The sequence below is a fragment of the Carcharhinus amblyrhynchos genome, chromosome 5, assembly GCF_965287045.1.
Source record: "Carcharhinus amblyrhynchos chromosome 5, sCarAmb.v2.hapA, whole genome shotgun sequence".
Classification (NCBI taxonomy): domain Eukaryota; kingdom Metazoa; phylum Chordata; class Chondrichthyes; order Carcharhiniformes; family Carcharhinidae; genus Carcharhinus; species Carcharhinus amblyrhynchos.
The window spans coordinates 29,454,323-29,467,726 of record NC_137328.1 but is presented as its reverse complement, the minus strand read 5'-3'; the positions used below and the strand labels follow the sequence as shown (position 1 = coordinate 29,467,726).

The window sequence follows — 13,404 nt, the reverse complement described above, 5'->3', positions numbered from 1 at the left end:
CATGTGGCTTCCATTTTATGCCCCCCCCCCCCTCCCTCCACCAACCCCCAAAGTCTTGCCATCTCCTGCAACATTGTAACACCTGAAGCACTTGAGCATCTCAGCCATGGACCACAGAATCTCAAGAAGCCTGTTAAAACCCTTGGCTGTGGCTTGGCCGTAGCTTGGACCCTGCCACTCATGATGAGGGTTCCCTGCCCCAGGTTTTCCACCGTGGATGCCATCCTTGCAGGAGCCACACAAGACAGGCAATAGCTGGTCTACCTGAAAGCTTTGGGGCCCCTCCCAATAGCCTTCCAGTCAGTCCAGTGTTGCCGTCAGCCCCTCCTGCATTCCTTGGCTCTGTTGCTGCATCTCCAGTAGCTGAGGAAGAAGCGATCTCAGAGGCCCAGCATGTAGCCTGGGGCCAGCTGAGTCCTTGCTTCCGGCAGTCCCCCCCGTGTACCAGAGGTGATCACTTCTTCACCCGATGTACATTATCATGTTCACCAGAGTGACTCAGATGCCTACCACTAACTGGACCCACCGATGTGACAATATCTGGGATGGTGAGTTGAGATGAGGCTGATGCCAAAAAGGTGCCACCCTTTGAGGTCCCTTCAGCCACATCCTCCAAAGACTTATTAGAGGTGTTGGGGACAGGATGGGCGGGAATTGCAATGGAGGATGCAACATCAGATAGCCCAGGTGTATCTCTTGCTGCAACACAGAACACAAGATTAAGGGAGGGAGAGGAATCTGGGATGCAAAAAACTTGATTCTCATTTCTCCATTGAACATTAAACAAAGCACAAAGAAAATTACAGCACAGGCACAGGCCCTTTGGCCCTCAACCTGCACCAGAACCCCCTACCCTTCCAGGGACCATATAGATGATCTGGAGGAGGGAACTGAGTGTAGGGTGTCGAAATTTGCTGATGACACCAAAATTGGTGGAAAGGCAAATTGTGCGGAGGGTGTGGAGAGTCTGCAGAAGGATCTAGATAGGCTGGGCGAATGGGCCAGGAAATGGCAAATGGAATTTAATGTTGGCAAGTGCGAGGTGGTCCACTTTGGTAGGAATAATGGTAGGAAGGATTATTACTTACGTGGAGAAAAACTGCAGCAGGCGATGGTGCAGAGGGACCTCGGGGTCCTTGTGCATGAGTCGCAAAAACCCAACTTGCAGGTGCAGCAGGTGGTCAGGAAGGCAAATGGGATGCTGGCCTTCATCGCGAGGGGGATTGAATATAAAAGTAGGGAGGTCTTGCTGCGGCTGTATAGGGCATTGGTGAGGCCGCAGCTGGAGTACTGTGTGCAGTTTTGGGCGCCGTACTTATGCAAGGATATTTTGGCCTTGGAGGGAGTGCAGAGGAGGTTTACTAGGCTGATGCCGGAGTTGAGGCAGTTGAGCTATGAGGAGAGGCTGAATAAACTGGGCTTGTACTCGTTAGAGTTTAAAAGAATGAGGGGAGATCTCATTGAGACGTATAAGATGATGAATGGGATGGATAGAATAGAGGTGGAAAGACTCTTCCCGCTCAGAAAGGGTAGTAAGACGAGGGGGCACAGCCTCAAGATAAAGGGGGGGCGGTTTAGAACGGAGTTGAGGAGGAACTTCTTCACTCAAAGGGTGGTGAATCTCTGGAATTCTCTGCCCGTTGAAGTGGTGGAGGCTGCCTCGCTAAATATTTTTAAGACGCGGGTTGATGGGTTTTTGATAAGAGAGGGGATTAAGGGTTATGGGGAGAGGGCGGGAAAGTGGAACTGAGCAGCGACAGATCAGCCATGATCTTATTGAATGGCGGGGCAGGCTCGAAGGGCTAGTTGGCCTACTCCTGCTCCTATTTCTTATGTTCTTATGTTCATGTATTTGTCAAGACATTCCTTGAAAGTCACTCTCGTATCTGCTTCCGTGACCTCCCTCAACAGCGAGTTCCAAGCCCCGCCACCGTCTGTGTAAAAACATGCCTCATAATCTCCTTTAAATCTTGCCCCTCACACATTTAAACCTTTGCCCTCTAGTAACTGACTCAATTTGAGTGAAGAATTGAGAGGTGCTCACTTCTCAATTCCTGCCCAACCATGCTGTCAATAATGGCCTGGATGTCCTCCTCTCCCAACAGCTCCAGCACCCACCCCTCAAAGGGGGTGAGGATTCGGAGGTCAGGCTCAACACCCCCTGTCTTTGCCCTCTCCTAACAGTTATGGACATGCTTCTCCTGTGGGACAGGGGGAGACATAAAAGAACTGATAATGTGACTCCTGCAGAGTATCAAGGGATGGCCCTCAGACTGCAAGCTCTGTGATACTCTTTTGGCAGGGGTGGGGGGGATGTTGGGAGGCTAAGAAGGTGCTTGGGGTCAGGCTGCAAACATGTAGGAAACCAGGGATGGGAGAATCTGGGTGAGATTTGGAGAAAGATGCTAGATGGGGTTCAACACTCACCCTTGCTACCTGGATGAGGTCATTCACCTTTTTGTGGCACTGCTTCCCTGTTTTGGAGGCCAGTGCCATGGGACTAACAGAGGCCTCCCAGGCTGCTTTGCCATCACCTCCCCTTGGTCTGTGTCCTGTTGGGGGAAAAGGATGCCCCACCTTAACTCCACAGCATCTTGCAACCTGCTCATATCGACTTCCAAAAATCTGGGGGCTGCCTTCTTCGAAATTTTTTCCTGCACTGCCTGCCTGCCTGTCTATCCATCCTTGCCGGTTTTTATGGTGCTACCCCTTGTTATGGCAGATCAGCTGCAGTTAGTTTGGAAGAGCCTCCCAGCAAGTTAAATGCAGTTTGCTTGTTACCATTGAGTGGAAAGCAAGTGAGCACTTTCAGCAGGGCATGGGGGGTGGATTTGAAATATCAGCTCTTTTCTCTCCTTACAGATGCTGCCAGACCTGCTGCGATTTTTCCAGTGTTTTCTCTAAATAGATGAAGTTTTGGGAATAGCGCCTGAGTGGGATTGTGCAGACTTGATGGGCCGAATGGCCTCCGTCACTGTAGAATTCTATGTAAATCGATTTTGAATATAAAATCAGTTCACTATTTAACTACTGAGACCTGCAATCTCTCTCTAACGAGAACGATCTGGGTATCCATGAATCACAAAGTTAGTGTGCAGGTACAGCAAGTGATTAGAAAGGTAAATGGAATGTTGGTGTTTATTGTGAGGAGAAAGGAAAATGAAAGTAAGGATGTTTTACTGCAGCTGTAAAGTGCATTGCTAAGATCTGATTTTGAATTTTTTGTACAGTTGTGATCTCCCTATACTATGAATAAAGATTGAACACATTGGGCCGATGCCAATTGGAATTTGGAACATTCCAATGGTCTTAAAGAACAAAGAACAACACAGCACGGGAAACAGGCCCTTCAGCCCAACGAGCCTGCACCGCCATTTCAACATTGTGAGTCCCCTCTTCCACCCATGACCCTTGTCTACACTACATTGGAAACCAGATTGAGGGGAGACTAATTTAGGGACAATTTGTTACACCAATCATCCGAAGAGCACATCTTTGGGGTGTGAGAGGAAACCGGAGCACCTGGTGAAAACCCATGCAAGCACGGGGAGAATGCGCAAACTCCCACAGACACTGGCCCAAATCCATGTATCTGCACAGCAAACAGTGATAGTCACTGAGCTGTCGTGTTGCCCATCAGCTGGTCCAGTTTAAGCGTACACTAACGAAGCACTAGGCAACTCTCGAAACATCCAAGAGCAGCCCTCGCATGACCCACCGCGTGTATGCCCCTTGTTGGACAACAAGGTGACTGAAGCACCTGTGGATTAAAAGAGAAAAACATCAATAACATGCAAATCTTATACAAACATTCAAGGGAATCCCCAGAAGCTCAGAAGTAAAACAAGTGAGCCAAAAAATATGTTGGAAGGTCCATAGGAATCAGTAGATTCCCAGGGACACCCCAAGGCTCTTGATCCTTATTTAAAACAGTCTCCTATATCCCTCCATCTCTATTCTGCTCATGTGCCTATCTAAGTATCCCTTAAACAACTCCAGCGTGCCTGCCTCCACCACCTTACTTGGCAGTGCATTCCATACTCCCACAACCCTCTGTGTGAAAAACCTCCCTCTAACATCCGAATTATACCTCGCCACCCCCCCCCCCCCCCCCCCCCCCCCAAGCCTGTGGTCCCTTGTAATATTTGTCTCCAATCTAGAAAAAAGCTTACCACTGTTTAGTTATTTATACCCTTCATAATCTTATACACCTCTATTAGATCGCCCCTCATTCTCCGTCTTTCTAAGGAAAACAGCCCCAATTTGCCCAATCTTTCCTCATAACCCAGTCCTTCCATACCAGGCAGCATCCTGGTAAACCTCCTCTGCACTCTCTCCAGGGTCTCCACGTCCTTCCAGTAGTAAGGTGACCAGAACTGGACACAGTACTCCAAATGCGGTCTAACCAACGTTCTATAGAACGGCAACATTAAACGCCAGCTCTTGTACTCTATACCCCTTCCTATAAAGGCTAGCATGCCATAAGCTTTCTTCACAACCTTCTCCACCTGTACTGCCACCTTCAAAGACTTGTGCACTTGCACCCCTAAGGTCCCTCTGCGTTTCTATACTCTTAATAGGTCTATCCTTTATCATACAACTCCCCCCTACATTATTTCTTCCAAAATGCATCACCTCACATTTATCAGGATTAAATTCCATCTGCCATTTATCTGCCCAATATACCAGCCTATCTATATCCTGTTGTTTTGCCTGACAGTGCTCCTCAGTGTCTGCCAGTCCAGCCATCTTAGTGTCATCTGCAAACTTGCTGATCACACCATGTACTCCCTCTTCCAAGTCATTTATGTATATTACAAATAGAAGAGGTCCCAGTACTGAGCCCTGCGGCACACCACTAATGACAGACCTCCAGCTAGAAAAAGGCCCTTCCACTACTACTCCCTGTCTCCTACAAGACTTTTTACTGTGTTTACGCCAGTCCAACGCCAGCATTCCCACATCATCCTATTACCAAACCAGTTATCAATCCATCTAGATACCTGTCCTTGTATTCCATGAGCCTTAACCTTTTCAACCAACCTACCATGAGGGACTTTGTCAAATGCTTTACTGAAATCCATATAGACGACACCAACGGCTCGTCCTTCGTCGACCGTGTTGTCACCTCCTCAAAAAATTCTACCAGATTCATAAGGCACGACCTCCCCTTAACAAAGCCATGCTGCGTATCCCTAATCAGGTCGCAACGCTCTAAATGTGTATACATCCTATCCCTAAGAATCCTCTCCAACAACTTCCAACATTGACGTCAAACTCACCAGCCTATAATTACCAGGGTTACCCCTACTACCCTTCTTAAACAACAGTACCACGTTCGCTATCCTCCAGTCCTCTGGGACCTCACCTGTGTCCAAAGAAGAGACAAAGATTTGCGTCAGAGGCCCAACAATTTTATCTCTCGCCTCCCTAAGCAGCCTAGGATAAATGCCATCAGGTCCCGGAGATTTATCAGTTTTAATGCTACCTAAAAACCCTAACACTTCCTCCCTCATAATGGACATTCCCTTCAACTGGTTAGCTCCCTCCAAGACAGTACCGGACTTCAAGCCCCTCTCCTTCGTGAATACCGACGCAAAGTATTATTGAAACATGAATTCTTGGGTGGAATTGATAGATGGGTTCTTCGTCAAGGTAGTGCCATGGGATCTTTTATATCCAGCTGAGAGTGCTAATGAGGCCTTGGTTTAATAAGTCTCTCACATCTCTGACAGCCATTCCCTCAATTCTGCACTGAAGCATCAGTGTAGGTTATGTGATAAAGTTTCTGGACTGTTCACCACTATCTTACAAAATATAGGAAAGAGAAAATGGGGACATTGCAATGAAAAAAAGGTCTTCCTTAGGGAATACTTAACGTACTTCAATTAGTAAGTATTTGCCAATGCCCACTAAATAGACTGCTCCACAAAATGTAAAAGGAAATGCTGATGTATATCAATGGCCAACTGTCAGAACTGACATACCCCAACATTTTTTTTCAGTTTTAAATTAATAGAAAACTAAGCAATAACATCTTTTTTTATTTGCAGAGAAACTGAGGATCATAAGAATTTAACACTTACTCTGGAAAATGAAATATTCAAAAGGATTAATGTTGATGTTTGCAGCCTTGGGTATTGTTCTGATTTTTATAGCGACAACTGTTATCGTGACAAAAGTTCTGGTAGGAGGTGAGAAGAAAGTCCATCAAATGATGTATACTTCATGCTACTGAAGCTTGGGGAAATTTTGACATTTAAAGTGAATCACTAATGTAATGGCATATACTTAAGCTCAATAATAACTTGCATTTATATGGTGATCTTAACCAAGTAAAATGTTTCAAACTTTACAGCAGCATAGTTGTACAAAATATGACACAGAACCAAGGGAGGAGATATTAGGAAAGATGACAAAATGTTTGATTAAAGGGGCACATTGCAAGAAGGAGGGAGAAGTGGACAGGTTTAGTGGAGAATTCCAGAATTTAGGCTCCAGATGATTTGACGGCACAGGAACCAATGTACAAGAGGCCAGATCTGTATGAATGCAGAGTTCTCAAGAGACCTGGAGGAGGTTACAGAGAAATTAAGGTAAGGCCTTATGGAGGAACTTGAACGTAAAAATTGGACATTTGTGAATTGAGGCACAGAGGTCACCATTATTCAACGAGTACAGGACTTGTTATGGGTTAGAGTACAAGCAACAGAATTTATACCAAAAAAGAAAATGCTGGAAAATCTCAGCAGGTCTGGCAGCATCTGTAAGGAGAGAAAAGAGCTGACGTTTCGAGTCCAGACGACACTTTGCCAAAGCTAAAAGGCAGAGAAAGTGGGAGATATTTATACTGCAGAGTGAGGGAATGAAAGATGAGTTATAGCCACAGAAACCAGGGAAAAAGACTGCTAATAGCCGTCCACAGAGAGAATAAAGGGTGTGAATGGTCAAATGGCAGGGAAGCTAAAAAGAAGAATTTATGTGCTTTCAAATGTTTACAAGGTGCAAGATGGGATGCTAGCCAGGAAAACACTGGAAGTTAGTTTTACAGAGAACAAAATTTATAGATGAAAATTTCTGCAGTGGATAAGACAAGACGAGGGTTATGTATGTGGAATTAGGCAGCCCTTGTGATGAAGAGAATATAGGGCTAAATACTCAGCTCCGGGTCAAGAAATTAGTTCTCTCTCTAAATTAGAGTTTGCAATATGATTTATACATTCCTGTTGTTTTCATTCAATGGGGCAATTTGATTGAGCTTATTAGGTGGACATGTGATGAAAAGTTCTCCAATGTCTGATTATGCTCTTCTATTATCTCTCTCAAACTCTTGGCGAGGAGTGTCAGTGTCTGTGTCAAATTTCTTCGTTTGTTGATTTCTAATTATAGGTTAATATTGTTCTGAACTGCCTTATCTCATTCCTCCTGGTCTCCTAAGTGCCCAACAGGCAGGAAAATGGGAGAATTTGCTGCCTGTTTTTTTTTTGTACACACTTACCTGAATGAATCTCTGTCAGAGAGTGCCTTAGAGAGATTCACGCCAGAAAGTGGGTGGGGCCTCATCCCCCATGTGCTGAGCAGGCCACTTCCAAGTGTGCCAATCTGTCAATGGGGAGATTGATGCATGTGCACTGGTTCCACTGTCCACACCACTGCCGCCACCACCCCCCCATCCCGGCAAGAGTGCTTAGCCGAAAATCAGAGGCCGAACGCTTTACAAAGGGGATGCTGTCCGCTGTGTTCTTGGACACACGCATTTCCTTCAAGGACGGTCACCACAGTACTTCACTGTACTGCAAACCCACAGGTAACCTCACGATGATCCAATTCTCCAGCTTCAACCCCAAATACATTAAAGAAGCCAAGCCCTCCATATGCACAGGATCTGCTCAAATGAGGAGGATCGCAATAGACTCTTAGAGGCTGAAAGACACACTCATAAGAACAGGATATGACACTTGACTCATCAGTCGACAGTTCCGGTGCACCACAATGAAAAACTGCACCGACCTCCTCAGAAGACAAACACGGTACATGGCAGACTTTGTCATCAATACTTCCCCAGAGTGAAGAAGCTACAACATCTTCTCTGGAGCCTTCAACATGTCATCGATGAAGACGAACATCTAGCTAAGGCCACGCCTACACCCCCACTACTTGCCCTCAAACAACCACACACTCTCAAACAGACCATTGTCTGCAGCAAACTACCCAGCCTTCAGGAGAACAGCGGCCACGGCACCACACAACCGTGCCACAGCAACTTCTGCAAGACATGCCGGATCATTGACAGGGATGTCATCATTACATGTGAGAGCACCATCCACCAGGTACAGGGTACATTCTCATGAGACTCGGCCAATATTGTCCAGCTGATACGCTGCAGAAAAGGATGTCCTGAGGCATGGTACATTGGCAAGACCATGCAGATGCTATGCCAATGTTTGAAGGACACTTCTCGACAGTCACCAGGCAGGAGTGTTCGCTTCCTATCAGGGAACTCTTCAGTAGTCACGGGCATTCAGCCTCTAATCTTTGGGTAAGCATTCTCCAAGGCGGCTTTCATGACACTCGACAACGCAGAAACGCTGAGCAGAAACTAATAGCCAAGTTCCGCACACATGAGGATGGCCTCGACTGGGATCTTGGGTTCTATCTATAACCCCCACAACTTGTCTGGGCTTGCAAAATCTCACTAACTGTCCTGGCTGGAGACAATACACTTCTCTTTAACCTGCGCTTAATCCTCTCTCCATTCACATTCTCGGTATCTTATTTAAGACTTGATTACCTGTAAAGACTCGTATTCCAACCATTATCTTGTAAATTGAGTTTGTGTCTATAATATGTCCTGTTTGTGAACAGAATTCCTCACTCACCTGATAAAGGAGCAAGACTCTGAAAGCTAGTGCTACCAAATAAACCTGTTGGACTTTAATCTGGTGTGTGAAACTTGTTACTGTGCTATGAGGCAGCAGTGCTAACTACTGTCATCCCATCTTTGAGACCATACAAGTCTCATCTCTCCCAGAGCTGCTGCCAGTTCCCCAGAATCTAAAGCCCGCACTCCTGAGCCATCTTCCCAGTCACATATTCATCTGCTTTATCCTCCTATTTCTATATTCACTTGTACATAATAATTTAACATTTGCTAAATACCCAATTATTTAGACTCAGCCCCTAAACAGCAATACTCACCAGCCAATCACGCTTTGATTTTCCCGTGATGAACTTGTGTTGTCACACACAAACCTGATTTTTCTCCTACAGTTGTAAATATAGCCCGGGTCAGCTCCTACCTCCACTCCCACCCCTGTCTTCAAATGAGCCAGAAAGCACCACGTGCACCGACAGGTCTAGGATATTGTGGCAACGAAGTAATGTGATCGACTCCGCACTTCTCACATTGGCTCTGGAATGGTTTAAAGTCATAGGGGTTTGCAGCATGAAAACAGGCCCTTTGGCCCAATTTGTCCATGCCTCCCCCTTTTTGAAATCACTAAGCTTGCCCCAATTGCCCACATTTGGCCCATATCCCTCTATACCCATCTTATCCATGTAACTATCTGAATGCTTTTTAAAGACAAAATTGTACCCGTCTCTACTACTACCTCTGGCAACTTGTTCCAGACACACTCCACCCTCTGTATGAAAAAAATGCCCTCTGAACTCTTTTGTGTCTCTCCCCTCTCACCTTAAACCTATGCCCTCTAGTTTTAGACTCCCCTACCTTTGGGAAAAGATATTGACTATCTAGCTGATCTTTGCCCCTCATTATTTTATAGCTCTCAATAAGATCACCCCCTAATCCTCCTCGCTCCTGAGAAAATGTCCCAGTCTATCTAGCCTCTCCTTATAACTCAAACCATCGAGTTCCAGTAGCATCCTAGTAAATCTTTTCTGCCCTCTTTCTAGTTTAATAATATCTTTTCTATAATAGTGATCAGAACTGCACACAATATTCCAAGTGTGGCCTTACCAATGTATTGTACAACTTCAACAAGACATCCCATCTCCTGTATTCAATATTCTGACCAATGAAACCAAGCATGACAAATGCCTTCTTCACTACTCTGTCCACCTGTGACTCCACTTTCAAGGAGCTATGAACCTATACCCCAAGATCTCTTTATTCTACAACTCTCCTCAACGCCCTACCATTAATTGAATAAACCCTGCCCTGGTTCAATCTACCAAAATGCATCACCTCGCATTTATCAAAATTAAACTCCATCTGTCATTCATCAGCCCACTGTCCCGAATGATCAAGATCCCACTTGAATTCTCGATAACCTTCTCCATTGTCCACTACGCCACCAGTCTTGGTATCATCTGTAAAGTTACTGATCACGCCTCCTAAATTCTCATCCAAATCGTTAATATAAATGACAAATAACAGTGGACCAGCACTGATCTCTGAGGCACACCGCTGGTCACAGGCCTCCAACTTGAAAAACAACCCTATACAACCACCCTCTGTCTTCTATCCTCCTGACAATTTTGTATCCATTTGGCTACCTCATCCTGAACCCCAAGAGATTTAACCTTATGCAACAACTTACCTTGTGGTATCTTGTCAAAGGCCTTGCTAAAGTCCATGTAGACAACATCAACTGCACTGCCCTCATCAATCTTCTTGGTTACCTCTTCAAAAAAGTCACTCAAATTTGTGAGACATGATTTCCCATTCTCAAAGCCATGCTGACGGTCCCTAATCAGTCCTTGCCGCATTATAAGAAGGATGTGGAGGCATTGAAAAGGGTGCAGAGGAGGTTTACCAGGATGTTGTCTGGTATGGTGAGAAGGTCTTATGAGGAAAGGCTGAGGGACTTGAGGTTGTTTTCGTTAGATAGAAGAAGGTTAAGAGGTGACCTAATTGAGGCATACAAGATGATCAGAGGGTTAGATAGGGTGGATAGTGAGAGCCTTTTTCTTCGGATGGTGATGGCTAACACGAGGGGACATAGCTTTAAATTAAGGGGTGGTAATTATAGGATGGATGTCAGAGGTAGGTTCTTTACTCAGAGGGTAGTAAGGGCATGGAATGCCCTGCCTGCAGCAATTGTGGACTCGCCAACTTTAAGGGCGTTCAAGTGGTCAGTGGATAGGCATATGGATAACATTGGAATAATTTAGGTTAGAGGGTCATTAGATTGGTTCCACTGGTCGGCGCAACATCGAGGGCCGAAGGGCCTGTACTGCACTGTAATGTTCTATGTTCTATGTTTATGTTTAAATGCCTGGAGATCCTGTCTCTCAAAATACCTTCTAACAACTTACCCACTACAGATGTTAGGCTGACAGGCTTGTAGTTTCCATGCTTTTCCCTGTAGTCTTTTTTAAACAAAGGCACATTTGCCACTCTACAATCTTCAGGCACCTCACCTGTGGCCGTCCATGATTCAAATATCTCTTCTCGGGGACCTACAATTTCCTCCCTAGCCTCGCACAACATCCTGGGATACACTTCATCGAGTCCCGGGGATTTATCTACCTTGATGCGCTTTAAGACTTTCAGCCATACCTCTCTATTATACGTACACCTCTCAAGACATCACTATTTATTTCCTCAAGTTCCCTAACATCCATACCTTTCTCAACAGTAAATACTGAAGAAATGCTCATGTAGGATCTTACCCATATATTGAAGTCCATTGTTTGAAATAATTTCCTGCAAAACTCAAAACAAATTAACAAGTTAAAAGTAGCACTCAACATACATGTGATGGTTGCACGTGATATATCCTATTTGGAAATTTAGAAAAATGTCATGACTCTCATGACCAGGAAATCATCATCATTGACATGAAGAAGATCAATGGCATTCCTGGAACCAGATATGTCCAGGAATGCCGTTGTGCAGTAGTAATGGTTCCCCATATGTTTTTTAGCATGCCTTGACCTCCGTGACAGTTGATTCAATGCCACTGCTAATCCATAGCCAATACACTGTTTTTGGTACTAGCCTTCAAATATGATTTGTGCACATGCGCTTTTGGTGCAATTATTGCAAAATATCCCTTCACAGTGATTCAATGAGAACCATGCCACACTCAGAATGCTCAAAACAGTCTCAATAAGCTGGAGTACTGTGTGCAGTTTTGGGCGCCGCACCTGCGCAAGGATATTTTGGCCCTGGAGGGAGTGCAGAGGAGGTTTACTAGGCTGATACCGGAGTTGAGGGGATTGAGCTATGAGGAGAGGCTGAATAAACTAGGCTTGTACTCGTTAGAGTTTAGAAGAATGAGGGGAGATCTCATTGAGACGTATAAGATGATGAATGGGATGGATAGGATAGAGGTGGAGAGACTCTTCCCGCTCAAAAAAGACAGTAGGACTAGGGGGCACAGCCTCAAGATAAAGGGGAGGCGGTTTAGAACGGAGTTGAGGAGGAACTTCTTCACTCAAAGGGTGGTGAATCTCTGGAATTCTCTGCCCGTTGAAGTGGTGGAGGCTGCCTCGCTAAATATTTTTAAGAAGCGGGTTGATGGGTTCTTGATAAGAGAGGGGATTAAGGGTTATGGGGAGAGGGCGGGAAAGTGGAACTGAGCCACAACAGATCAGCCATGATCTTATTGAATGGCGGGGCAGGCTCGAAGGGCTAGATGGCCTACTCCTGCTCCTATTTCTTATGTTCTTATGTTCTTATGAATGTCTTGAAGTGAATCTGACAATTCATTAATTATGGTCTTTCAGAGTCCTTGTAGTATAGAATCTGGAGATAACAATCTAGTGAAAGGTCTTTGCTTTTTATAGGGGCTGGCAATCTGCTTAAGGTATCTGATGTAATCAGTAAATTAGGTTTATATTGTATGCCATAGACATAGTTTTGTACCTTAACTATGATACATTGTAACCTAGGAGGTTCATAATTAACAGTTTCCAGCAAATCTTTCCAAGTGGTTTGTGGTCAGTCTGCACTAGAAATTTGTTGCTAAAGAGGTAGATATGGAATTGCATAATCCCAAACATGTGAGTTAATGTTTCCTGCTGTGTGTTGGGGTACTTTTGTTTGGTTGGTGATAAACTTTTGAAACCAAATACAATTGACTCCCTTTGTAGTACACATGGTGGCACAGTGGTTAGCACTGCTGCTTCACAGTGCCAGGATCCAGGTTTGATTCCTGGCTTGGGTCACTGTCTATGCAGAGTCTGCACATTCTCTCCACGTCTGTATGGGTTTCCTCCGGGTGTTCACGTTTCCTCCCACAGTCCGAAAGACATGCTGGTTAGGTGCATTGGCCATGCTAAATTCTCCTTCCATGTACCCGAACAAGTGCCAGAGTGTGGCGACTGGGGGACTTTCATAATAACTTTGGTGTAGTGTTAATGTAAGCCTACTTGTGACATTAATAAATAAATTTTAAAAACTTTAAAACAGGCTCCTATCCCTTGGGGAGAAGC

The 13,404-nt window shown here is 45.1% G+C and overlaps 1 protein-coding gene across 1 annotated transcript in view; it reads left to right on the top strand.

Moving 5' to 3' along the window:
* LOC145343367 (transmembrane protease serine 11C-like) overlaps window positions 1-13,404 on the top strand; it is a 91,362-nt gene that overhangs the window by 36,289 nt on the left and 41,669 nt on the right. The window contains exon 2 of the mRNA XM_080189582.1: window positions 6,132-6,194. Within this exon, the coding sequence (XP_080045708.1) occupies window positions 6,132-6,194 (63 nt within the window). The remainder of the gene's footprint in view (window positions 1-6,131; window positions 6,195-13,404) is intronic.